The sequence below is a fragment of the Nyctereutes procyonoides genome, unplaced genomic scaffold (genome assembly GCF_905146905.1).
Source record: "Nyctereutes procyonoides isolate TBG_1078 unplaced genomic scaffold, NYPRO_anot_genome, whole genome shotgun sequence".
In the NCBI taxonomy this organism is placed as follows: domain Eukaryota; kingdom Metazoa; phylum Chordata; class Mammalia; order Carnivora; family Canidae; genus Nyctereutes; species Nyctereutes procyonoides.
The window spans coordinates 15,875,241-15,900,526 of NW_026575120.1; the positions used below are offsets into that span (position 1 = coordinate 15,875,241).

At 34.4% G+C, this 25,286-nt stretch overlaps 1 protein-coding gene across 1 annotated transcript in view; it reads right to left on the reverse strand.

Annotated features, from left to right (window-relative positions):
* The window catches only part of LOC129516129 (disintegrin and metalloproteinase domain-containing protein 18-like), a 164,913-nt gene that overhangs the window by 102,560 nt on the left and 37,067 nt on the right, over positions 1-25,286 (reverse strand). The window contains exons 8-11 of the mRNA XM_055335467.1: positions 16,918-16,989; positions 16,557-16,723; positions 15,549-15,630; positions 906-1,042 (exon numbers count right to left, since the gene is read on the reverse strand). Of these exons, the coding sequence (XP_055191442.1) occupies positions 906-1,042; positions 15,549-15,630; positions 16,557-16,723; positions 16,918-16,989 (458 nt within the window). The remainder of the gene's footprint in view (positions 1-905; positions 1,043-15,548; positions 15,631-16,556; positions 16,724-16,917; positions 16,990-25,286) is intronic.

The following is a 25,286-nucleotide window of genomic DNA, read 5'->3' on the forward strand; positions in this document are numbered from 1 at the left end:
CATTTGTAATTACTAATATTAAATACATCTTCAAAAGGTCCAATAATCCTATCACATTCTTAACTCATTTAAATTTCTAGGCTCCAAGACAAGTGTTTCACATCTTTTATCCAAGCTCTTATACTTCTTACTCTGAGCTTCCTATCAGAAAAAATTGTCATCATCTTTACACCTCCATTAACCAAACTACCTACATCTTTATCTATTTACTCTACTAACACCTCATTACAATAATTGAATGTATTTAGCTCCAATTAAAGAAAGCCTCTCTAGTTATGCATTAAATTCTATCCTCTCTAATTTACTCGATGATTTTGTTCTTAGGTCTTCATTATAACCAACATCATCATATTTTCTCTCTCTTTATTTCTTTCAGTGTATAGATAATATGTAGTTTCTCCAATTCTAATAAATTTTTAATGTTGTTCTAATTGTATACTGATTCTGGTAATTTATGTAGGTAGTCAATCATATCTATAAATAAGGAGAATTTTTTTTTCTCTTCAAATCTTTCTCTTTTTGTTTTCTCTTAAAATTCTAGCCAAAGCTGCCAGTACTATGTTATATCACTGAGAGTAATTTTAGTTATGTTTGCTTTGAATGTGAAATATTACAACAACCAAAACAACTGTAATATCATGTTTATATAATATTTCATAGTCTTCATAAATCTTTAAAATTTTCCTCTAATATTTCCCAAGTGAGCATTTCTCAATCATGGTATTCATCACCTTTCTGGAGTCATATCTCTTAGACAAATTTGTTAGTGTGATTTCTCTTTGTGCACAACATACCTTCCCAATATTTGACATAGAAAGGAAGATACAAAATAAAAAATTCATCAGATCTAGTAAAATAAAACTTCACAAATATATATGTGAAATTAAGAAGAAAAAAAGTCTTACACTGCTTTATGATCCATTATGCATGTAGCTCTTGGACAAGAACATGTATTAATATCATCATATGTTAATCCCATTTTAAGGCCAAGTAGTTGAGCTATAATAACTGAAAATCCCTCCAAAGTAATTGCATCTGAATACTAAAATAAAGAAGATTAAAAGGAAACCCATTATATAAGAAGTTAACAAAAGCAAGTAATAAATCAAAACATTTTGCTCTTAATAAGATTTTACATTTTAATACTTTTTATGTTAAACATATTTTACAACATGTTATTTTGATATTTCATTGATAAGACTATCCATACTGATTAATTGATTAATAACCATGCAAAAGGGTAAAGAATGATCAAACTACAAATATTCTCTGGTTTAATATTTGACATGTACAAATTCTTTAGCCGAGCACACTTAATATTTCTGATGCAATCAACATAAAATACATTTATTTAACTTCTTCACTAAATCAGTTCATCCAGTTAACAAATATTAATTCAGTTTACACATTGTCCAATACATTAACAGAAGATGAAAATGTAAAAAAAAAAAGGATGAAAATGTAGTGGTATGCATGAAACAAACGGTCTTTGTTCACATCAGGAGTTTCCATTACAGAGGGAAAAAAGAAAATAAGAGACTTCCCAAATACAAAGAGATCATGAAAAGTGTTCTAAAGAAAATGAAATGAGATGCCTGGGTGGCTTAGCAGTTGAGCATCTGCCTTCAGTTCAGGGCGTGATCCTGGGGTCGCAAGATCGAGTCCCACATCGGGCTCCCTGCATGGAGCCTGCTTCTCCCTCTGCCTATGTCTCTGCCTCTCTCTCTGTTCATGAATAAATAAATAAAACCTTAAAAAAAAACAGAAAGAAAGAAAAAAAAATGAAGCACTCCAGTGGAGAATCCTAAAGATTCTCAAGATACTCGATATTTGTGAATTAATATTCAGGCTGAGGTGTAACATTTGGGATATGACCCAGCAATGCAAATCGAGTAAGGTGATTGTATGGGAGTTCATAAAAGGTTGTAGTATAATGAATGAAGTAAACAAACAAATAAAAACAAAACAGAAATTAGAGGTATAGGCAAAGCCATGGTAAAGACATTTGGAATGAAAGTTATTTTTAAAAAGTTGCTGGCAGTGCAGTCATATTTCATATTATCTAACTTTGATAAATAGTGAAACTTTTCTCACCCCTTTGATTATCACAAGTAAAATACTTAGAGTTTCTCTGATTTTCCTATATCAATTGAAATTTATGATAAAATTTAAGTAATCCCTACCTAAAAGAGGGAAAAAAAGATTGTGCCTATGTGTGTGCAAGTCTGTGAATGAAAACATAGGAAAATTAGTTAATAGATAATAGTAAAAGGCTCCCTTTTACTATGTTCCCTTAAGCATGAAAGAAAGGAAAAATCCCAAAAACAGAATTTAAAAGAAAAAGCCACACCAGAACATGAAAGATGAAATTTGGCTGATCATAAGATTTTAAGGCAAGTTGTAACAACCATAAGATGGCCTTTTGATGCCAGCTCATTAAAAGAAGATATGATCTTGTACTTTCATAATTACACAGTTGAAAATAAATCTCCTGTATAAGTCTTGCAACAAAATAAAATAACCTAGGGACTATATGGTACAGGAAAGGAAAACAGATTACACACCAAAAAAATCATAACAGGAATAAAAAAGAGGACATCACAGCAGATCCTACAGATTATAAAGAGCTATGATGTGCAAAACAATTAAATTGTACTCCTATCTTACACCACCTACAAAAATTAATGTGACATGGATTAAATACTCATAAAAATTTTCAGGAGAAAACATAAGCAAAAATCTTGACATTGGTCTTGGTAATGATATTTTGGATTTCACACCAAAAGCACAGGCAACAAAAGCAAAAATTAACAAATGGTGGAATTACTGGAGCAGCCCAAGTGTTCACTGATAGAGGCATAGATAAAGAAAATGTGGTGTATATATATATATATATAACATATATATAATATATATATATGTAAAATGGAATATTATTAGCATATAAAAGAATGAAATTTTGCCATTTGCAACAATGTGGTAGGACCTAAGGGGTAAAATGCTATACGAAATAAGGCAGTCAGAGAAAGATAAATACCATGGGATTTCACTTATACATGGAATTTAAAAAACAAAACAAATGAAGAAACAGAAAAAAAAAAAAAGAAAGAAAACCAGAATCTTAAATACAAAGAACAAACTGATCATTGCTATAGGGAAGATTGTTGGGGGGGATGAGCAAAATAGATAAAAATACTATGTTTATCTAGAGCACTGAGAAATTGTGGGCGACCATGGACTAGCTGGAGTAACTGAACCAAACCAGGCCCGGACTTGCGTCCCTCATTCACTCAAAAGGCTCGGGAGCCTAAAGGGTGAATAGTTGGTTGACGCTTGAGAAGGCTTGAGCAATGGTTCGCAGGGCTCGCTGCTTGTACATGATCGCCCACATTACACAATAGATACAACTTATTCTGGCCTGGTCATAAATGTAAATAAGGGTCTGTGCTGTCCTTGCTGGTCTGTTTACCATGTCTAATATTCCTTTGAAGTATGCACACCTGGAGCAACAAGCTTATCTATTTACCAAGGTCTTCTGGCACCAGGGGTCTGTCTTACATGCTGAGAAAGGGGAACTTTGGAGGGTTTCACAAACATGCTAAAAATAGATACCTTCTTAGCTTTGTTTTGCTCATGCTATAAAATGTTGTAGAACCTTGAATAAAGCTGGCACTGTTTGGACATCATCCACTGTGTCCCTCCTGTCCCCATCTCTTTACTTTTCTTTTATTTTCATCATCCCCTTACCCTCGGGACCCTGATCGTGTTGCCACAGAGCGCACAACAGAAATGTATTGAATTGTTGAATCATTATAGTGCACAAATGAAACTAACATATCACTATACATTAATTATACCTGAGTAAACACAAACAAAACCCAAAAATAAATAAATTGGGACATCAAACTAGAATTTTTCTCCATAACAAAGGAAAAAAATCAACAAAATGAAAAGGCAGCCTATAGAATGAAAGAAAATATTTGCAAACCATATATTCAATAGGAATTATATCAAAAATATATAAGGAACCCAGAACTCAACAGCAAAATACCAAATAACTCAATTAAAAAATAGGCAAAGGACTTGAATAGACATTTTTTTTCTCCAAATCATAAATACAAATGGCCAACAGACATATGAAAAGATGCTAAACATCACTAACCATCGAGGGAATGCAAATCAAATGCACCATAAGATATCACCTCACACCAGGTGAGATGGTTATTATCCCAGAGACAAGAGATAACAAATGTTGGTGAGGATGTGGAGAAAAGGGAATCCTGGTACACTATTGGTGGGCATGTAAATTGGCATGGCCATTATGAAAATTAGTGTGGAGGTTCCTCAAAAAATTAAAAACAGAATTAAAATATGAGCCAACAGACCCACTTCTGGTTATATAGCCAAAATAAATGAAATCACTATCTGCACCCTTATGTTAATAACAGCATTAGTCGCAATAGTCAAGTTATAGAAGCAACATGCATGTCCACCAATACATGAATGGATAAAGAAAATGTAGTGTATCTGTACAATGGAATATTTTTTAATTATTAAAAAAGAAGAAAATTCATTTGCAACAACATGGATGACCAAGAGTGCATTATGCTAAGTAAAATGAGAAAGACAAATATGTATGATATCACATATATGGTAACTTAAAAAAAAGTCAAACTTACAGAAACAGAGAGTAGAACTGTAGTTGCTAGGAGCTAGAAGAAGGGGAAAATGGGAAATGGAGAGACATTGGCCAAAGGATACAAACTTCCAGTTATAAGATGAATAAATTCTGAGGATCTAATATAACTATGGGAGCTATAATTCATAATTATATATTATATACTTGAAATTTGTTAAGAATGTACATCTTAAGCATTCTCATAAAACAGATACCTCTGTGAATTGCTGAATATATTAATTTTATTATGGGAATTATTTCATAATTTAAATATATCCAATTGTCATTGTACAATTTAAATATATTAATATTTTATTTGCCAACTATACCTAAATAATACTGACAAAAAAAAGCTATGGCATGTGTTTGTGTATGTAAATACAGGAAAAAAATGGAGAAAATAAATGATTATTAGTTTCAGCAAATATTGAAATCTATAATATAGAATCTAATAGGTGTCTCAAGTTAGGAAGGAGTTGAGTCCTATTATACTTATTTTCCTCTACATAATACCCAAAAGTGGTAAAGAATTAACAGAAGATATGAATAAACATTTCTGCAAAGAAGACATAGAGATGGAAACAGACACATAAAAAGATGCTTACCATTACTAATCATCAGGGAAACAGAAATCAAAACTATAATGAGGTATTACTTCAGACCTGTCAGATGGCTAAAACCATCAACACAAGAAACAACAGGTGTTGGCAAGGATGTGAATAAAAGTAACACTCTTGCACTGCTGGTGGGAATGAAACTGGTGCAGCCACCTTGGAAAACAGTGTGGAGTTTTCTCAAAAAGTTAAAAATATAACTACCCTATGATTCAGCAATTGTACTATTAGGTATTTCCCCCAAAAAAAATACAAAGACACTAATTCAAAGGGATACATGTACCCCTATGTTTAAAGTAGTATTATATACTGGAATATTGCTCAGCCATAAAAAAGAATGAAATATTGCCATTGGCAAAGACTTGATAGAGCTAGAGAATATTATGCTAAGCAAAATAAGTTAGAGAAAGACAAAATGATTTCACTTCCACATGATTTCACTCATATATGGAATTTAAGAATAAAACAAACCAAAAAAGGGGGGGGGGAAGAGAGAGAGAGGCAAACTGAAAAACAGACTTTTAACTCTAAAGAACAAACTGATGATTATGGGGGGAGATAAGTGGGAGTGTGGGTTAAATACATGATAGAGATTAAGGAGTGCACTTTGATGAGCACAGGGTGTTGTATGGAAGTGTTGAATCACTATATTATACACCTGAAACTAGTATTACACTGTATATTAGCTAATTGGAATTTAAATAAAAGCTTAAAAAAAAAACACCAGGAGCTAGCAGCACTGTTTAGGAATTCATTCTCAAAGGAAAATACCTATAAACAGTTATAGTCTTTGTGACTTTCAGTCTAAGGCTAGGATTAAGGATTAAGAGACATGGCATATGGGTTCACAGGGCATTCATGAAAAAAAATTGATATCGATGACCTGGAAAATTAAACATCTGATATGAAGAAATTGTGGCTCCTGTATAGATACACAAAAAGGAAGACTTTAGAAAAATAATTCTCCAAATTCTGTCTCCCACATTTTTGGCTGACTCCCTGAAACGTTCATTCATCTGGCAGCCTCAACACTAAACTTAGCTGAAGGCTAAAGATCTCAACTGAGTCTAGACCTGCTGTTCATCATTTAGAGTTTTCTTAACCAAGAACATTGTGTGATAAAAAACAAACAACAACAACAACAACAACAAAATCAATACTCTTCAGAGAAAAATAGAATCCAGACTCCCTAATAGCATTTATAAGGTCCAAAAGGTCAAAGAATATCTCTCAAGGCCATGAAAACTAAATTGAGATATAAACAATGGCCCATAGAACTGATCTAGAATGTGTTTTAGAAATAAAATTGTCAGGACGCCTGGGTGGCTCAGTGGTTGGGCATCTGCCTTTGGCTCAGGTCCATGATCCCAGGGTCTTGGATCAAGTCCCACTTTGGGCTCCCTATAGGGAGCCTGCTTCTCCCTCTGCCTATGTCTGTGCCTCTGTGTGTGTGTGTGTGTGTCTTACATGAATAAATAAAAAAAATCTGAAAGAAAAGAAAGAAAGAAAGAAAGAAAGAAAGAAAGAAAGAAAGAAAGAAAGAAAGAAAGAAAGAAGAAAGAAAGAAAAACTGTCTTCTTAAATGTAGGATTTAAATAGGACCTAGTGTCTTATAACATATTTCTCAGAAATATCCTGGATGTATACAGTCCAAAATACTTATCATATCAAGAACCAGAAATATCTCAACTGAAATGAGAAAATATAATCAACAGAGAGCAAAACCAAGATAGCCCATATATTATATTCTCTTAGAAGGATTTTAAAGCAATTATCTTAAAAATACTTCAACAAGTAATTGCAAAATCTCTAAAACAAATAAAAACAAAGTCTCAGCAAGGAAATGTATAATATAGAGAAACACCAAATGGCATTATAAAACAGAAAAGGGGATGCCTGTGTGGCTCAGCGGTTGAGCACCTGCCTTCGGCCCTGGACATGATCCTAGAGACCCAGGATCAGGTCCCACATTGGGCTCCCTGCAAGGAGCCTGCTTCTCCCTCTGCCTGTGTCTCTGCCTCTCTCTCTCTCTCTCTCTCTCTCTCTCTCTCTCTCTCTCTGTGTGTGTGTGTGTGTCTCTCATGTTGGGAGCGGTCCTGCGGTGCGAGGCAAGGTTCCAGGTTGAGCAAAGGCTCCCTGCCATACCTGGCCAACCTGCTGGGACTGCACCTAGCTCTTCCCCCTTATGGAAGTAAATGTACATATTTGCTTCTCCTTTAAAATGTTATCGAGACAAGTTCCCATAAAGTAAGCAAGGAGGTGGCCTGACACATGACCGCCTTGGCAGACATTACTTAATAAACAAACCTCACTGTTTCGTCTAAATGTGGCATTCATGCTCTATTGCTTAAACAAATAACAGGTGTTAGTTTTAAAAACAATGTATGTTTGTGCGCGAGATGTACTTCTCCTTAAAGAAATAGGCCGCCTGCTTACAGAGGCTATATAAACTCTACATGCAAAAATAAAGCTTGTCCATTGTGGCCATCAGCTGCATGGAACCTCCTATCCCATGAACTTTTAGTCTCTTGTTTCTTTCTCATCCCCTTGCCCTCGGTTCCTGAATCCGGACCTTCTCACGCCGGCCGCGACACTCTCATGAATAAATAAATAAAATCTTAAAAAAATAACAGAAATCCTAAATAAATAATAAACAAACAAAACCTGAGTAGGTGGATGTAGCAAAATTGAGATGTCAGAGACAGGATGGACTTAAGGACTAATTAATATGTTATCTAATCTGAACAACAAAGAGAAAATAGTTTTTTTTTTTTAAATCAACAGAGATACAAGGAGCAGTGGAACAGTGCCAAAAGGTCTAACATCAATTCCATTAATGTCTCAGAAGGAGAAAGGGGACAGAGCTGAAAAATATTTGAAGGAAAAATGGCTAAAATGTCCTCATTTGGGGATCTTGGGGTGGCTCAGTGGTTTAGCCCCTGCCTTCGGCCCAGGGCATGATCCTGGAGTTGCGGGATCGAGTCCTACATCGGGCTCCCCGCATGGAGCCTGCTTCCCCCTCTGCCTGTGTCTCTGCTTCTCTCTCTCTCTCTCTCTGTGTGTCTCTCATAAGTAAATAAATAACATGTTTTTAAAAAATAATAAAAAATAAATGTTTGTCCTCAAAATCTGTCCTCAATTTCTAACAAGATAAAGTAATCATGGCAGACCATCATGATTAAATGGTTGGAGAAAATATTTAAGTGACTTGAACTCAGCAAAGAAAACCAACACATTGCTTAAAGAGAAGCAGCAACTCATACAGCAGAGAATTTCTCATAAAAAATAATGATGCACAGAGATTACAGCACAATCTTTTTCAAGTACTGAAAGAAAAAAATGTCAACACACAACTTAAATCCAGCGAAAATATCCCTCAAGTATGAATATGAAATAAAGACATTCTGAAATGAAGAAAAATTAAGATAGTATGTTGCTAGTAACCTTGTTTTAAAAAAATGACAAAACAAATTTTTGGGAACAAAAAGAAAATGATAATAAAGGAAAGACTGTAACTAAATGTATTTAAGGTAATACTTAAGTGAACTATATAATTACTTATTTAGTGTTTATGATATTATTTGAGACCTAAAAGGTGGTATTAACATTTCCACATTCTATATGAAGTTGTAAAATGTGTATACACATGCTTGTGTGCATGTGTGCTCATGGGTGCATGCATATTTAAGTCCCACTACAGAAAACAGTAAAAAGCTCTTCCAGAGAGAAATATTGCAAAACACTAAAGATCTAAAGAGCAGTCATTAACAGTTATATGTAAAGGAATAGAAAAGAAATATTTTAGATTTGATTTACCATGTAGTCTCTATGACAACTATAAATCCTGATATAACAGGAAAGTAGTCATAAACAATAGGTAAATAAATGGATGAAGCTGCGTTCCTATTGAACTTTATTTACAATAAATGGTGGGCTAAATTTAGCCTACAAGTCATGTTGGCTAATGTCTGCTATGGAAAAATTAAATTGGAATACTAATAATTATTATAATAATCCATAGGAAGGCTGGAAATGGCAAGAGATGTCCAAACAAAATAAAACAAAGAAAAGTTTTCCACTATCCCACCACCAGAGTATAAAGTGGAAAACAAATACTAAAATTACTGACTGAAATGTGAACATATCAACACAATTAGATTTAATGTAAATTGCCTAAACATATGAATTAAAAACCACAGATTGGCAAGACATGAAACAAAAATAAAAACATGAACCAATTATATGCTGTTTGCAGATTAATTTACATGAAATATAAAGATAAAAAGAAAGTGAAAAAAAAGTGAAGAAAAAATATAACATGTAAACATTTATTAGATGAAAAGTAGAAAAGTTTATTAATAGTAGATGAAGTTAATGTCAGAGCAAAAATGATCATGGGCAAAGGACATTGTACAGTAATAAAAATGTTCAATTCACCAATTAAACATGATAAACTTAAATATTTAGGCACCAAGCAACAAAATTGTGAAACACATAAGGCAAAAACTGATACCACTGAAAAAAACAGATACACAAATACATAATTTAGTTGGAGACTTTAAAATCACTGTCACAGTAATTGGCAGAAGTACTAGACAAGAAATCAGAAATCATTTAGAAGACATTAACATCATCAATTTCTATAAACTGACATTTATGGAACACTTAGCTACAGCGTGGCGCCCATTTTTTTTTTATGTGCACATTGAGTATTCGCCAAGAGAGGCCATATCTCATTTAATAAAGCAAAACAAAAAAAAAAAAAAAAGAAAGAAGGAAAGAAAGAAAGCCAAAACAATATAAAGAATCAGAATCATACAATACGCATTCTCTGATCATAAGATCATAAGAGAAACAATATGGTTTCACTAATATATGGAATTTAAGAAACAAAACAGATGAACATACCAGGGGGGTTGGAGAGAGGAAAGCCATAAAACAGACTCTTAATCTCAGAGAACAAAATGAGGGTTGCTGACAGAGGAGGAGGGACAAAATGTCAAGCAGGCTAGGAGCATGGAGCTCAATGTGGGGCTGAGATGATTATCTGAGCTGAAACCAGAAGTCAGATGCTTAATCAAGTGTACCACTCAGGCGCCCCCTCCTGAAACTAATACAACACTATATGTTAACTAACTAGAATTTAAGTAAAAAACTTGACATAAACAAATAAGAGAAGAATCAAGGCAGAATAAATAAATAAATAAATAAATAAATAATATATAGTTTGACAAGTAAACTTTCTAATACATGGCACATAAATATGAAATAACACATTAAAAAAAGAGATTTTTTATCATGAATGGATGTTGAACTTAGTCAAATGCTTTTTCTACTTCTATTAAAATGATTGTGTGTTTTTTCCTCTTTCATTTTGTTCATGTGTTGTATCATATTGATTGATTTTTTAATAAATTAATTTTTATTGGTGTTCAATTTACCAACATACAGAATAACACCCAGTGCTCATCCCGTCAAGTGTCCTCCTCAGTGCCCGTCACCCATTCACACCCATCCCCCGCCCTCCTCCCCCTCCACCACCCCTAGTTCGTTTCCCAGAGTTAGGAGTCTTTATGTTCTGTGTCCCTTTCTGATATTTCCCACACATTTCTTCAAAGATTCAGATGCAATGAAACGCGGGGACACCTGCACCCCGATGTTTCTAGCAGCAATGTCCACAATAGCCAAACTGTGGAAGGAGCCTCGGTGCCCATCGAAAGATGAATGGATAAAGAAGATGTGGTTTATGTATACACTGGAATATTACTCAGCCATTAGAAACGACAAATACCCACCATTTGCTTCGACGTGGATGGAACTGGAGGGTATTATGCTGAGTGAAGTAAGTCAATCGGAGAAAGACAGTGTATGTTCTCATTCATTTGGGGAATATGAATAATAGTGATTGATTTTTTAATTGAAGTATAATTGACATACAAAATGCTATATTTAATGCATATACTTGGCGAGCTTGTAGATAAGTATACACCCATGACACCATCATCACACTCAATGCCATGAACATCTGCATATCCTTCAAAAATTTCCTTCTGTCCTCTATTTAAAAAAAAAATTGAGACAAGAATACAACCCAAGATTTGCCAGCATAGCAAATTTTTAAGTATGTGATACAGTATTGTTAACTCTACACAAAAAGAAAAAGAGACCTGAGTGTACTTTTCAGAAGACACAAGAGAATGTTCCACGTATACATAATTCTTTTTAACATTTTTATTTAAATTTAATTTAGTTAGGCAGGAAACCACAAATGTTGGAGAGGATGCGGAGAAAAGGGAACCCTCCTGCACTGGTGGTGTGAATGTGAAATGGTGCAGCCACTCTGGAAAACTGTGTGGAGGTTCCTCAAAGAGTTAAAAATAGACCTGCCCTACGACCCAGCAATTGCACTGCTGGGGATTTACCCCAAAGATACAGATGCAGTTAAACGCCGGGACACCTGCACCCCGATGTTTCTAGCAGCGATGTCCACAATAGCCAAACTGTGGAAGGAGCCTCGGTGTCCATCGAAAGATGAATGGATAAAGAAGATGTGGTTTATGTATACAATGGAATATTACTCGGCCATTAGAAACGACAAATACTCATCATTTGCTTCAACGTGGATGGAACTGGAGGGTATTATGCTGAGTGAAGTAAGTCAATCCAAGAAGGACAAACATTGTATGTTCTCATGCATTTGGGGAATATAAATAATAGTGAAAGGAAATATAAGGGAAGGGAGAAGAAATGTGTGGGAAATATCAGAAAGGGAGACAGAACATAAAGACTCCTAACTCTGGGAAACGAACTAGGGGTGGTGGAAGGGGAGGAGGGTGGGGGGGTGGGGGTGAATGGGTGATGGGCACTGAGGGGGGCACTTGACGGGATGAGCACTGGGTGTTATTCTGTATGTTGGTAAATTGAGCACCAATAAAAAATAAATTTATTATAAAAAATAAAGATAACTTCCCTTGAAAAAAATTTAAAAAATTAATTTAGTTAACATTTACTGCATTATTAGTTTTGAGGCTATAATTTAGTGATTCATCAGTTGCATATAGCACTCAGTGCTCGTTACATCAAGTGCCCTCCTAATGCCCTAGTTACCCCAACCCCTAACACACCTCCCCTCCAGCAACCCTCAGTTTGTTTCCTATACTTAAGAGTCTCTTATGGTTTGCCTCCCTCTCTGTTTTTCCTTACTTTCCCCCATGTTTAAGTTTTATTTCTTAAATTCCACATATGAGTGAAATCATATGATACTTTTTCCCCTTACTTTCCCCATGTTTAAGTTTTATTTCTTAAATTCCACATATGAGTGAAATCGTATATTTGTCTTTCTCTGACATATTTCACTTAGCATTATATCTTCTTGTTACATCCATGTCATTGCAAATGGCAAGATTTCATTATTTTGATGGCTAAGTAATATATGTATATTACATCTTTATCCATTCATCTGAGATGAAATCTGAGCTCTTTCTATATTTTGGCAATTGTGGCTATTGCTGCTATAAACAATAGGGGGGTGGGGCATGGGCCCTTCAAATCACTATGTTTGTAGCCTTTGGATAAATACTTAGAAGTGCAATTGCTGGGTCATAGAGTAGTTCTGTTTTGTTTTGTTTTGTTTTTAAGATCTTATTTATTTATTCATGAGAGGCACAGAGAGAGAGGCAGAGGCACAGGCAGAGGGAGAAGCAGGCTCCACGCAGGGAGCCCGACGTGGGACTCGATCCCAGGTCCCCAGGATCACGCCCTGGGCCGAAAGCAGATGCTCATCCGCTGAGCCACCCAGGCGCCCCAGCAGTTCTGTTTTTAACTTTTTGAGGAACCGCCATATTATTTTTCAGAGTGGCTGCACAAGTAGGTTTGCATTCCCACCAACAGCGTAAGATGATTTTCTTTCTCCATATCCTTATCGACATCTGTTGTTTCCTGATTTCCATTGGTGACAGGGTGTGACGTGGTATCTCATTGTGGTTTTGTTTGTATTTCTCTGATGATGAGTGATGTTGAGCTTTTTTTTTTTTTTTCATATGGCTGTTGGCCATTTGTATATTGTCTTTGGAAAAATGTCTGTTCACTTCTGTCTATTTCTTGTCTGGATTTTTGGGTTTGGGGTGTTGGGTTTGATAAGTTCCTTATAGATTTGAGATAGTAGCCCTTTATCTGATAAGATATTTGCAAAGATCTTCTCCCATTCATAGGTTGCCTTTTAGTTTTGTCAATTGTTTGCTTTGCTGTTCAAAAGCTTCTTATCTTAATGAAGTCCTAATATTTTTTTTTTGCTCTTGATTCCCTTGCTTTTGGACATATGTCTAGCAAGAAGTTACTGTGCCCAAAGTCAAAGAGGTTGATGCCTGTGTTCTCTTCTAGGATTTCGATGGATTGCTTTCTCACATTTAGATCCTTCATCCATTTTGAGTTTATTTTTGTGTATGGTGTAAAAAAGTGATCCAGTTTCATTCTGTATGTGGATGCCCAATTTTCCCAACACAATTTGTTGAAGAGATTGTCTTTTTGTCATTGGATATTCTTTTCTGCTTTGTTGAAGGTTAGTTGACCATAGAACTAAGGGTCTATTCTGTTCCATTGTTATGTGCCTGTTATTGTGCCCGTGCCATACTGTCTTGTTGATTACAGCTTTGTAATACAGCTTGAAGTTGCTGGAAGGCAGGTGGACTCTGCAGCAGAACTAAGCAGAGAGCAGAGGCATCCACAGACTGCTGATAACTTGGCTGCTGCTTTTTGCTGTCTGCCACAAGAGATTCAAGCCTCTGTGTGACTACTTTTCTGGGATGAGTAGGGGACTGAGTAGCAGATGGCTGATTAACTTGGTTCCAGCTTTTCACTGAACATTACAATACACTCTAGCCTCTGTTCACTCACTGTGTGACTGCTTTTCTGGAACAGGACAGTATGGGGCACACCAGTAGACTCTACTTCAGGGGAGGGAGTGGGCTAGCTGCTTACCAGGCCCTTTAAAACTTGGAGTTTTGGATCTCAACTGGGAGTCCAGTCTTCACTGGAGGTGTTGTGTTTCTCTCTGAAGTCTGACTCAAGAAATTTTATGGGAATATTATTTAGAAATATAGAGTAAGAAATGATTAAACTATTCCTACACATATAAACATGCATAATTTTCACAGACATAATTTTGAGCAAATACGTGGCAGACACAAGAATACACATTATATTATTTCATTTACATTAAGCTCAAAAAGAGGCCAAACTAACTAATGGTGATAAGTGTCAGGAAGTATGAGCAGTAAGTGGAAGGAGAGGTCTTCTGAAGTGTTGAAATATCCTATTTTTTTTATCTCTGTGGTATTCATGTCTATGCATTGACTTAGTAAAAATTAATTCTATATATTTATGATTTTTGCCGTGTTCTCTATATATGATGTGCTCCAATAAAACTTTTCTCTACAAGGAAATGAAAATGAAAGTATAAGCCAGGGGGGAAAGTTCTAGAAATGGATAAAAATAATTTAGGGGGTGTAGTTTATGCAAGGGCCTGATTTAGTTTCTCAGTGTTAGTCCTATGAAACCATTTGTGTGTATAAGTTAATGTGTATTACTTGATAACATAAAAACTTTAAAAGAAAAAATGGAGATATATGATTCAACATGTATACATTTTAAAAAATTGTTCAAAATAGTTCTGAAATGCATTAAATAAGAGCAATGCAGAAAAATGATATATAGTTAATGAATACGTACATTTGTAACAATAGAAAAAAGTACACATAAAATGAAGCACAAATTCATGATTTTTGCTATTTCTGGAATTTAGTGTAGACAAGTAGAGGCTTTAACTTTACTTTATTGTTTTACATCCTTAGAAAATCTGATATAAATGTTAGTAGTCATTTTGCCTACTTGGTGAAGGAGTGTATTAATGTATATTGCATTTTTGCTTTGTTAAAACTAGGGGTGGTGGAAGGGGAGGAGGGCGGGGGGTGGGGGTGAATGGGTGACGGGCACGGAGGGGGACACTTGACGGGATGAGCACTGGGTGTTATTCTGTATGTTGGTAAATTGAACACCAATAAAAATTAATTTATAAAAAAAAAAAAAACTTATAATTAAACTTTCTGAGATTAAAATAATTTTGTCCCAACAAAATAATAAATACACATATAGAGAAAGTGCCAAGTTACTACTTTTATTATATACTATTTAGCTATATAAAATAATATAAACACAATCTAAAGTTTAGAAGATAGTAAAGAAAGAAAGAAATTACATACCATAGCAATATCCACTTCGTAGCTATTATTGCATATCGTGCCAGGAAATGTTGCTCCAAAATATGTAGGATGTTTTCTGTAACTACATCATTATAATATAGCCTTTTTATTACCATACTTATTCAGAACAATTTACTAGCTTATTAATTAAATTAAATCTCCCATAAAATTTAAAATGATTTTTCAAACCAATTTCTGATCTGGGTAATATCTGCTCAAATCATTGAAAACTATAATTCATTTTAGTTTTTAATTAAAGATTTATTTCTTTATTTGAGAGAGAGAAAGGTAGGGAAGGGCATGGGGAAAGGAAAAGAATCTCAAGCAAATTCCTCACTGAGTACTCCATCTTACAACGCTATCTGATCATGACCTGAGCTGAAACTGAGTTGGGCACAGCAACTAGGCATCCAGGAGTCCCTACAATTCACTTTAAATCCAATTTTCTCTTCCCATCTAACTTCTAGACTTGATAAAATTTTACTATTTTGAATTCTCCTCAGTTTCCTTTGTACTGAATGCACTCTTTTGGTTACTAAAATTTAAAACAAAAACCACTTGGTTTTTAATTTGTGGAGTGAGAAGTCTTGCTTATCCTGAATGTAAGCAATTTCTTATGTTATTACCAAAAATATTCTTTTTACTCAAAGAGTAGACATGAAATGTATTAACATTTTATAGGCAATATTAAATGAATAGTGCCAATTTTTACATTATTAAGAAGCTAGAGCTTCTATGTATTCTGTGGTATAGTAAAATTTTATGAAAGGCAAGTCTTTTTACATAAATTATATTCCAAAATATATTTTATATAATTTATTTATGTTGTTTTTATTTTTATTATATTTTCAACTACACTATTGCATCCATGGCAATAACTATGTTTATTTAATGTTTTCAGAGGGATCTACAGAAAGTTGAAGAATACAATAAATAAATGCATTAAGTTATCAAATTAATGAAATTATTTATGTATATCTCTTTTTAAATGTAGAACATTGTGCTTACATAAGTAAGAATGCTATGTCATGGGGCCGTAGGATAAGATAGTCCCGTTTCCATATGAAAAATCTTTGTAATAAATCATCAGCATCCCCGTTGGTAGAAATTTTGTTTTTATCTGACCACAATTCCAAGGAGGACAGCATCACAGTCAATTTGAACTGAGTAAACATCTAAAATAAGATTTATGGCATACTTGTTCAAATAACATTATATCAAGACTACATAAAAATAAAGAGTAAGTTCAGTTTGTTATTTTGGATATTAATAATTGAAGATTTTTGAGTCATTACTTTGTCATTATGGATTAGACATCAGTTTCAGTGATTTTTCATAAAATTATAAATGTAAAATTATTAAAACTTACAGTGTTGACAAGGCCAATAATCTGGATAATTTTCTGTGTTACAGCCATCATTTCTGATCCCATATAATCATACTGAAAAACAATTTTTTAAGTGATTATTTTAAAAATGTGAGTGATAGCAATTTTTTTATGGCGAATAGATCTTGCTCAAGCCAGGCAGGTAAACCATAGGATTTGTCAAACAATATAAAATAAGCTAACATAAAGATGATAACATTTCTGATATAAAAGAAAACAAACAAAAAAAACCATAGGTTTTAAAAATAGATTCTCAATTGTTAATATTTTCAAGATACTCTCAAAACAAAAACAATTGAAATCATCAAGAGGTCCTAAAATAACAAATTCCTCCTTAGTATTATGGGATTTATTCAGCTTGACACAGAGGAAATCATCACAAAACCTCCAATCACATGGTTGATTTTTTAAAAAAAATCAAATCAATAAATATTTAAAAAATCAAATGCTCAAATATTTCTACAGAACAAAAACCACGAATAACAATTATTAAAAACTTAAAATTATGTGGCATAAAGGATTAAAAAATGCTGATAAAGAATAAGATGAAATTATGTAAAGGCAAGGAAAAAAGAAATAAATTGTGCTTTAAACTACTAAATTCTTGAAAGGGCATGAATTCTTATTTATTTGGGAACTTAATTAACAGGTGCTCTTTGGAGTCATATTTTGGAAAATGCTTAATACTTCTGCTATTGAAATATTGGAATGCTACCAAATCTTAGAAATATGTGTAGCTTCTGTACTCAAAATTATGATAATGATTGAAATGCATTACTTGTTAAAATTGTTGATAATAAAAGTAATGGAAAATTAATTATATATTTCCATTGGATGAATTTGAAGTTAAAAATATTCTAGTCAAAATATTTTCCTTATAATAGAAAAAACACTGCATTAGACAGGTGTTTATATATGAAATATATTCCTGTAAAACACACAAATAGAAAAAAATTTTATGACAATCTGAGAATACTCAAGATCATCAGAGTACAAGTATAATTTCATATATCAAATGCCATGACACTTTGGAAGATATCGCTAGTTCCAAAGGTTTATTTCACAAGGTAAGAATTCTCAACATATAAGGAAGACATAATGATGCTTAATTAGTAGGAAATAATTCTAGTCTAGAATTCACAAGTCTAGAATTGTGATGCCTTCAGCTCTGCTTTTCTTTTTGAAGACTGCTTTGACTATTCGCGTTTTTTTTTTGTTGTTGTTGTTTTTTTGTGATTCCATACAGATTTTAGGATTGTTTGATCAGACTCTGTGAAAAATGCTGGTAGTATTTTAATAGTGATTGCATTAAATGTATAGATAGCTTTGGGTAGTATAGAAATTTTAAGTGTTCTTCCAATCCATGAACATGGAATGTTTTCCCATTTCTTTGTGTCCTCTTCAAGCTCTTTCAAAAGTGTTCAGAGTACAGATCTTTTACTCCTTTGGTTAGATTTATTCCTAGCTATCTTAAGATCTTTGGTGCAATTGTAAATGGGATCAATTCCTTGATTTCTCTTTCTGCTGTGTCATTGGTGTATAGAAATGCAACAGATTTCTGTATGTTAATTTTGTAGCTTGTGACTTTACCGAATTCTTATCAGTTCCAGCAATTTTTTGATGGAGTCTTTTAGATTTTCTACAAAGAGTATCATGTCATCAGCAAACAGTGAAGTCTCACTTCTTCTTTGATAATTTGGATGCCTTTTATTTTTCTGGTTGCTGAGGCAAAGACATCCAGCACTATGTTAAAAAAAATGGTGACAGTGGACATCTCTGTTTTTGTTCCTGTCCACAGAGGAAAAGCTCTCTTTTTCCTTCCTCATTGAGGATAATATTACTGTGAGTCTTTAACATGTGGCTCTAATGATGTCAAAGTATATTCTCTCCACCCCTACTTTGTTGAGGGTATTTACCAGAATGGATACTGTACTTTGTCATGTGTTTTTTCTTCATCTAGTGAGAGGATCAGATGGTTCTTATCCTTTATTTTATTAATGTAGTGCATTAAAGTGATTGAATACTGAACAGCGGAGGAGTAAATCCCACTTGATAATGGTGAATAATTCTTTTAATGTACTATTGAACTCAACTTGCTGATATCTTTTTTTAAATTTTTATTTATTTATGATAGTCAGAGAGAGAGAGAGAGAGAGAGGCAGAGACATAGGCAGAGGGAGAAGCTGGCTCCATGCACCGGGAGCCCGACGTGGGATTCGATCCTGGGTCTCCAGGATCACGCCCTGGACCAAAGGCAGGCGCTAAACCGCTGCGCCACCCAGGGATCCCCAACTTGCTGATATCTTGTTGAGAATTTTTGCATCCATGTTCAGGGGATATTGGCTTATAATTCTCCTTTTTAGTGGGGTCTTTGGAATCAAGTAATGCAGCTTTGTAGAATGAGTTTGGAAATTTCTACTCCCATTTCTATCTTTTTCTGAACAGTTTGAAAATAATAGATATTAACTCTTCTTTAAATGTTTGGTGTAATTTTGGGGGGAAACCATATGGCCCTGGAATTTTGTATGTTGGAGATTATTTTATTACTGATTCATTTCTTTGAGGGTTATAGGTCTGTTTAAATTTTCTCTTTCTTCCTGTTTCAATTTTGGTATTTTATATATTTATAGGAATATATCTATTTCACCTCAATTTTGCAAATTGTTGGCAAATTTTTTTATAATATTCTCTTAGGATTGTATTTCTGCGGTGTTGGTTATGATCTTTCCTGTTTCATTCATGATTTTATTAATTTGGGTCCTTTATCTTTCCTTTTTGATAAGTCTGGCTAGGGGCTTATGAATTTTATTAATTCTTCCAAAGAATAAGCTCCTAGATTCACTGATCTGTTTTGTTTTTTTTTGTTTTGTATATCATTGATTTCTGCCCTAATCTTTATTATTTCCCTTCTACTGACTTTCTTTTTCATGCTCCTCTAAGCATGAAATTTTATAGCTCCTCTGTAAAATTAATTGTATATTTGAGACTGTTCTTACTTTTTGTATAAGCTCTGTATTGCTATATACTTTCCTTTTTTACTGTTTTTGCTGCATACCAAAAGTTTTGGACTGTCATATTTTCATTTTCATTTGCTTCCATGTATTCCTTTATTTCTTCTTTAATTTCATGGTTAACCCATTCATTCTCTAGGGGGATGTTCTTTAGCCTCTATGTATTTGTGGTCTTTCCCATTTTTTTTCTTGTGATTGACTTCAAGTTTCATAGCGTTGTGGTCTGAAAATATGCATGGTATGATCTCAGTCTTTTTGTACTGGTTGAAACCTGATTTGTGATCCAGTATGTGATCTATTCTGGAGAATGTTCCACGTGCCCTTGAGAAGAATGTGTACTCTGGTGTTTTAGGATGAAATGTTCTGAATATATCTGTTAAGTCCATCTAGTTCAGTGTGTTATTCAAAGCATTGTTTTCTTGTTGATTTTCTACTTGGATGATTTGTCTGTAAGAAGTTAAAGTTCCCAACTATTATTGTAGTATTATCGATGACTTTCTTTATGTTTATTACTAATTGATTTATATATTTGGGTGCTCCCAAGTTGGCATAAATATTTACAGTTGTTAACTGTTCTTTTTTGGTTAGAGCCCTTTAGTATGATATAGTGCCTTTCTTCATCTTTCATCTTTTGCTACTGTATTTGATTTAAATCTATTTTGTGTGATAAAAGAATGGATATGGGAATCTCTGGGTGGCTCAGCGATTTGGCGCCTGCCTTTGGCCCAGGGCACGATCCCCGAGTCTCCAGTTTGAGTCCCGCCTCAGGCTCCTAGCACGGAGCCTGCTTCTCCCTCTGCCTGTGTCTCTGCCTCTCTCTCTCTCTCTCTCTCTCCCTCTCTCTATGTATATCATGAATAAATAAATAAAACCTTAAAAAATGTATACTCTGGCTTTCTTTTGATGTCTTTTAGCATGATAAATGGTTCTCCATCCCTTAGCAGGTCTCTCAGTCTGTAGATGTCTTTAGATTTAAAATGAGTCTCTTACAGGCAGCAAATAGCTTTTTTTAATCCATTCTGATGCTTTAAGTCCTTTTATTGGACATTTACATCCAGAGTGATTACTGATATGTATGAATTTAGTGACATTTTATTACTTTTAAGTTGTTTCTCAAGATTTTCTCTGTTCCTTTCTAGTCTTTATTGCTTTTGGTCTTATTTTCCCACTCAAAAAGTCTCCTTTATTATTTCTTTCAGATCCTATTTAGTGGTCACAAACTTCTTTAATTTTTGGTTGTCTGGGAAACCTTTTTTTCTTGCTCTGGGAACCTCTTGATCTCTTTTTCTGTTCTGAGTGAAAGTTTAACTGGATAGAGTACCCCTGGCTGCATATTTTTCCCATTCATCACATTGAATATATCATGCCACTCTCTTCTGGCTTGCCAAGATTCTGTTGATTAAATCTGCTGCTAACCTGATTTGTCTTTCCTTGTAATTTAAAGATTATTTTCTTTTACTCCTCTCAGTATGTTTTCTTTAACCCTGTATTTTGTAAATTTTACTACAATTTGTCTTGGTGTTGGCTGGCTTTTGTTGATTTTGATGGGAGTTCTCTGTGCATCCTAGATTTGGATGTTTGTTTCCTTCCTAGATGACATAAGTTTTCAGTTAGAATTTGCTCAAAAAAACTTTTGCTCTCTTTCCCTCTCTTCTTCCAGGACACCTATGATATGAATGTTATTATGCCTTATGGATTCACTGAGATTCCTAAATCTACATTTATGATCCAATATTTTTCTTTCTCTCTTCTTTTCAGCTTTATTATTTTCCCATAATTTTATCTTCTATATCACTTAATTTCTCTGATTTTTCCATTTTTGTGGTCATTACATTTGTTGATTTTGCATCATGGTTATAGCATTTTTTATTTTTGTCTGATGAGTTTTTAGGTCTTTTATCTCTGCTTTAAGGGACTCTCTGTTGTATTCTATGATTTTCTCAAGCCCAGCTTATATCCTTATAATTGCTGTTTTAAATATCAGTTCAGACATATTACTTACAGCTGTTTCAATTATATCCCTGGTCATAACTTTTTCTTTCGGGATGAATTCATCCATTTTGGCATTTTGCCTTGGTCTCTGTGTTAGGAAAGCCTGCTATGTATCCTGCTCCTGAGAGTAATGGCTATATTAAGAAAATGTCATATATTGCCCAAGGTCCGGCATTTCAGGAAGTGTTTCTGGTGCACTCTGCTGTTGTGTTTTGGCTGCTCTTCCCCTCAAGTCAATCCTCTGTAGAGTTTGACATTGCTTACAGTGGGAGTGTTTAGACCTTGTCTAGTTTGTGGTGAGTTTTAACTAGGCATGTTTTGATCTGCTTGTTAAAAGAGGCTAGATTGAATTTCCACTAGAACTAAAGTTTTGCAGCAATCTATGGTCAGTAGACTGGGTACATGAGAGGAGGTTATGTTGGTTTTCTGGGGGAGGGGCCTGCTTCTGCTCCAGCTCTTAGGTACACATCCCCTATAAAAAGCACTGCAGAGATCAAAGGGGCAGGGTTTACTGTAACAGCTCAAGCCTGTACTGTGGGCAGTATGCTGGTCACTCATGTCCATCTGTGCTGATGGGCTGGAAGTAAAAATGGCATCAGCCTGCTCTCTTACCCCAGAGAGGGGAGTTTACACCTGTCATTATTCTGGAAACCTTCCCAGAAGAGTAAACAATCTCCCCGTATGAGTCCCAGGGATCCCTCAGATCCCTCCCTTCATCCTTTGTCCAAGCCATCTACCCACCTAGTTGCACAGCACTCCTGTCTTTTATCTCAGGCATGTCGGCTGGGTTTCAAAACTTCAAATTTTAGGGAAATAATGCAGTGCAGACCCACATCAATCCTCTATGGGAGAGGGTCTTCCCATACTGTGGCTGGCTTGTCCCAGATGGGCAGTTAAACGAATATGCAGGGGCTTGAGGTTTATGGTAAAGTGCAGCAAAAAGCCAGTGTACAGGTTAGCTGCCCTCAACAGGTGTCTCCGTGCCTATGCTAATGAACAGAGTAGTCAATGGTGCCCAGTTTCTTTTGTCCTGTGGGAAGAAGTGTCACCTCTCCCAAAGGCACTTCAAGAAGAGGAAAACTGTCTCTCCTAGCACAACTCAGAGGATCCTCAGATCACATTGTCAGTTCCTGGGCTTCTGCCCTCTTACTACACAGGAGCACTGTTATGCCTGCCAATCTCCATCCCAGCAATGGCATGAACAAAACTTCAGACTTTGAGAAATACTGCTTATGAATACTTGCAACAATCAGCCCCTCTAATTTTCTCAGTCAATGGTTTTAGGGAAATGTTTTTCTTTGCAATCCCCTGCACACTGATTTCTCCCCCTAACTCTTCTCTCTGTGATTAGTGCTCCCTCCCCTCTGTAGCATTCAAGATTCTTTTCTCCTTCAAATCATGTCTTCACATTTCCTACCTTCCATAATGTGACCTCCTTTATCCCTCTAGTTGGGCAGTTTGTTCTTAACTCTGCAGTAATTTTTTTTAATGTTGATAGATTTAAAAATACTGTTTACCAAAAATAACATAAATTTGAAAATATATAATCATATCACCATCAAAATGGAATATGTAATAAAACTTTCCAAAAAATGAATCATCAGGCTGAGACGACTAGAAGAGTGAATTCTTACAGACATTTAGAGAAGAAATTAAAACATTCATACACAATATCTTCCAGGATATTGAAAAAAAAATCTTCCAGGATATAAAAAAAGGGTAAAAACATGCTAATTCATCTTATGAAACCAGCATTATCTTAACAACAGCTTAACAAGAAAACATAAAATTTTTGGCATTTTAATCAAAAATATAGTCTCAAAGTAATATTGAGAAAGTATGGGGTAAAATCAGATTGAGGTACATTCAGCAAGGTAACTGGAAAGTATTCTCTAATACAAGAAAGGTATCAGGAAAGACAGGAAAGGTTCCAAGGTACAGGAAACACAAAGAAAAAATCATAATACTATTAGATACTAGGGGAGAATAGAGACCCACCCAATGGAGGGTAGTATCCTGGATTGAAGGTTAGACAAGAAAAACAACGTTTGTGGAGAAACTGTCAAAATTCAAACAAAATCTATAGAATAGTAAAGAGTTTTTTAAGAATGTTACTTTGCATCTTTGATGCTTTCATTATAAAACTAAAGAGCAAAAAAAGACCACTGATAACAATGGTGAACAATAGAAATGGTGATATCACAACTTTACCAATTTTTTAAAGATAAAAAGAAGATATTTTGAATTATTGTATTTCAATAATTTGAAAACTTAAATTATATGAAAAAATTCTTTGAAAACCTAACTTACAAAAAGTGAGACAAAAATAAAGCAATCTGAACTGCTTTACATATGTCAAAGCAATTTAAATCAGTACTTACAAATATCCTTTAAGAAAACTTAATATCTATATGGCTTCAGATGTGAATTCTTCCAAATTTGCATGGAAGAGATAAAACTCATAATGTATAAACTCTTGAACGAAACATAGCAATTCATTTTATGAGGACTGCATAAATACAATGACACAAAACATTATAAAGAAAGAATTTTGTGTATTTATTTCCTAAACCCCAAATTCCTAAATAGAATATTAAATTTTAAAATTCATGATTTGTAAAATATGATGATTAAGTAGGATACAAAATAGCTACTACTCTCTAAGGTAGGGAGGAAGTTAGGAATATAAACAATACATTCATATGTATTAGCCAACATAAGACAATAAAGCAAGAAAAGGAAATACAAGTAAAGAAGTAAAAAAATACAAAAGTTAGAAGAGAAAATAAAAAAATTATAAAAGAGAAATTAAAAGTATCATTATTCACAGGTAAAATTGTGTACATAGAATATACAAAGTAATCTAAAAAAGATTCATAAGAGTTAGCAATTAAATTAGGCATGATCACAGAATACAAGATGAATTCATACATATCAATGGCATTTTTCATAAACTATCAAGAAAAACTGAAATGTTAAAAACACACAATGTATTAACTATAGACCAAGAGTATATAACAATAAAACTAGTGAAGATGTTCCAGACAACAGAATACTGGTGAAAGAAATTAACAAAAAACGTAAAGGTGGGGAATCCCTGGGTGGCGCAGCGGTTTGGCGCCTGCCTTTGACCCAGGGCACGATCCTGGAGATCCGGGATCGAATCCCACATCAGGCTCCCGGTGCATGGAGCCTGCTTCTCCCTTTGCCTGTGTCTCTGCCTCTCTCTCTCTCTCTCTCTGTAACTATCATAAATAAAAAAATTAAAAAAAAAAAACAAAAAAACGTAAAGGTGTATGTGTATTGGATTGGAAAACTCAAAACTGTTAAGATGACAATTCTCCCAAA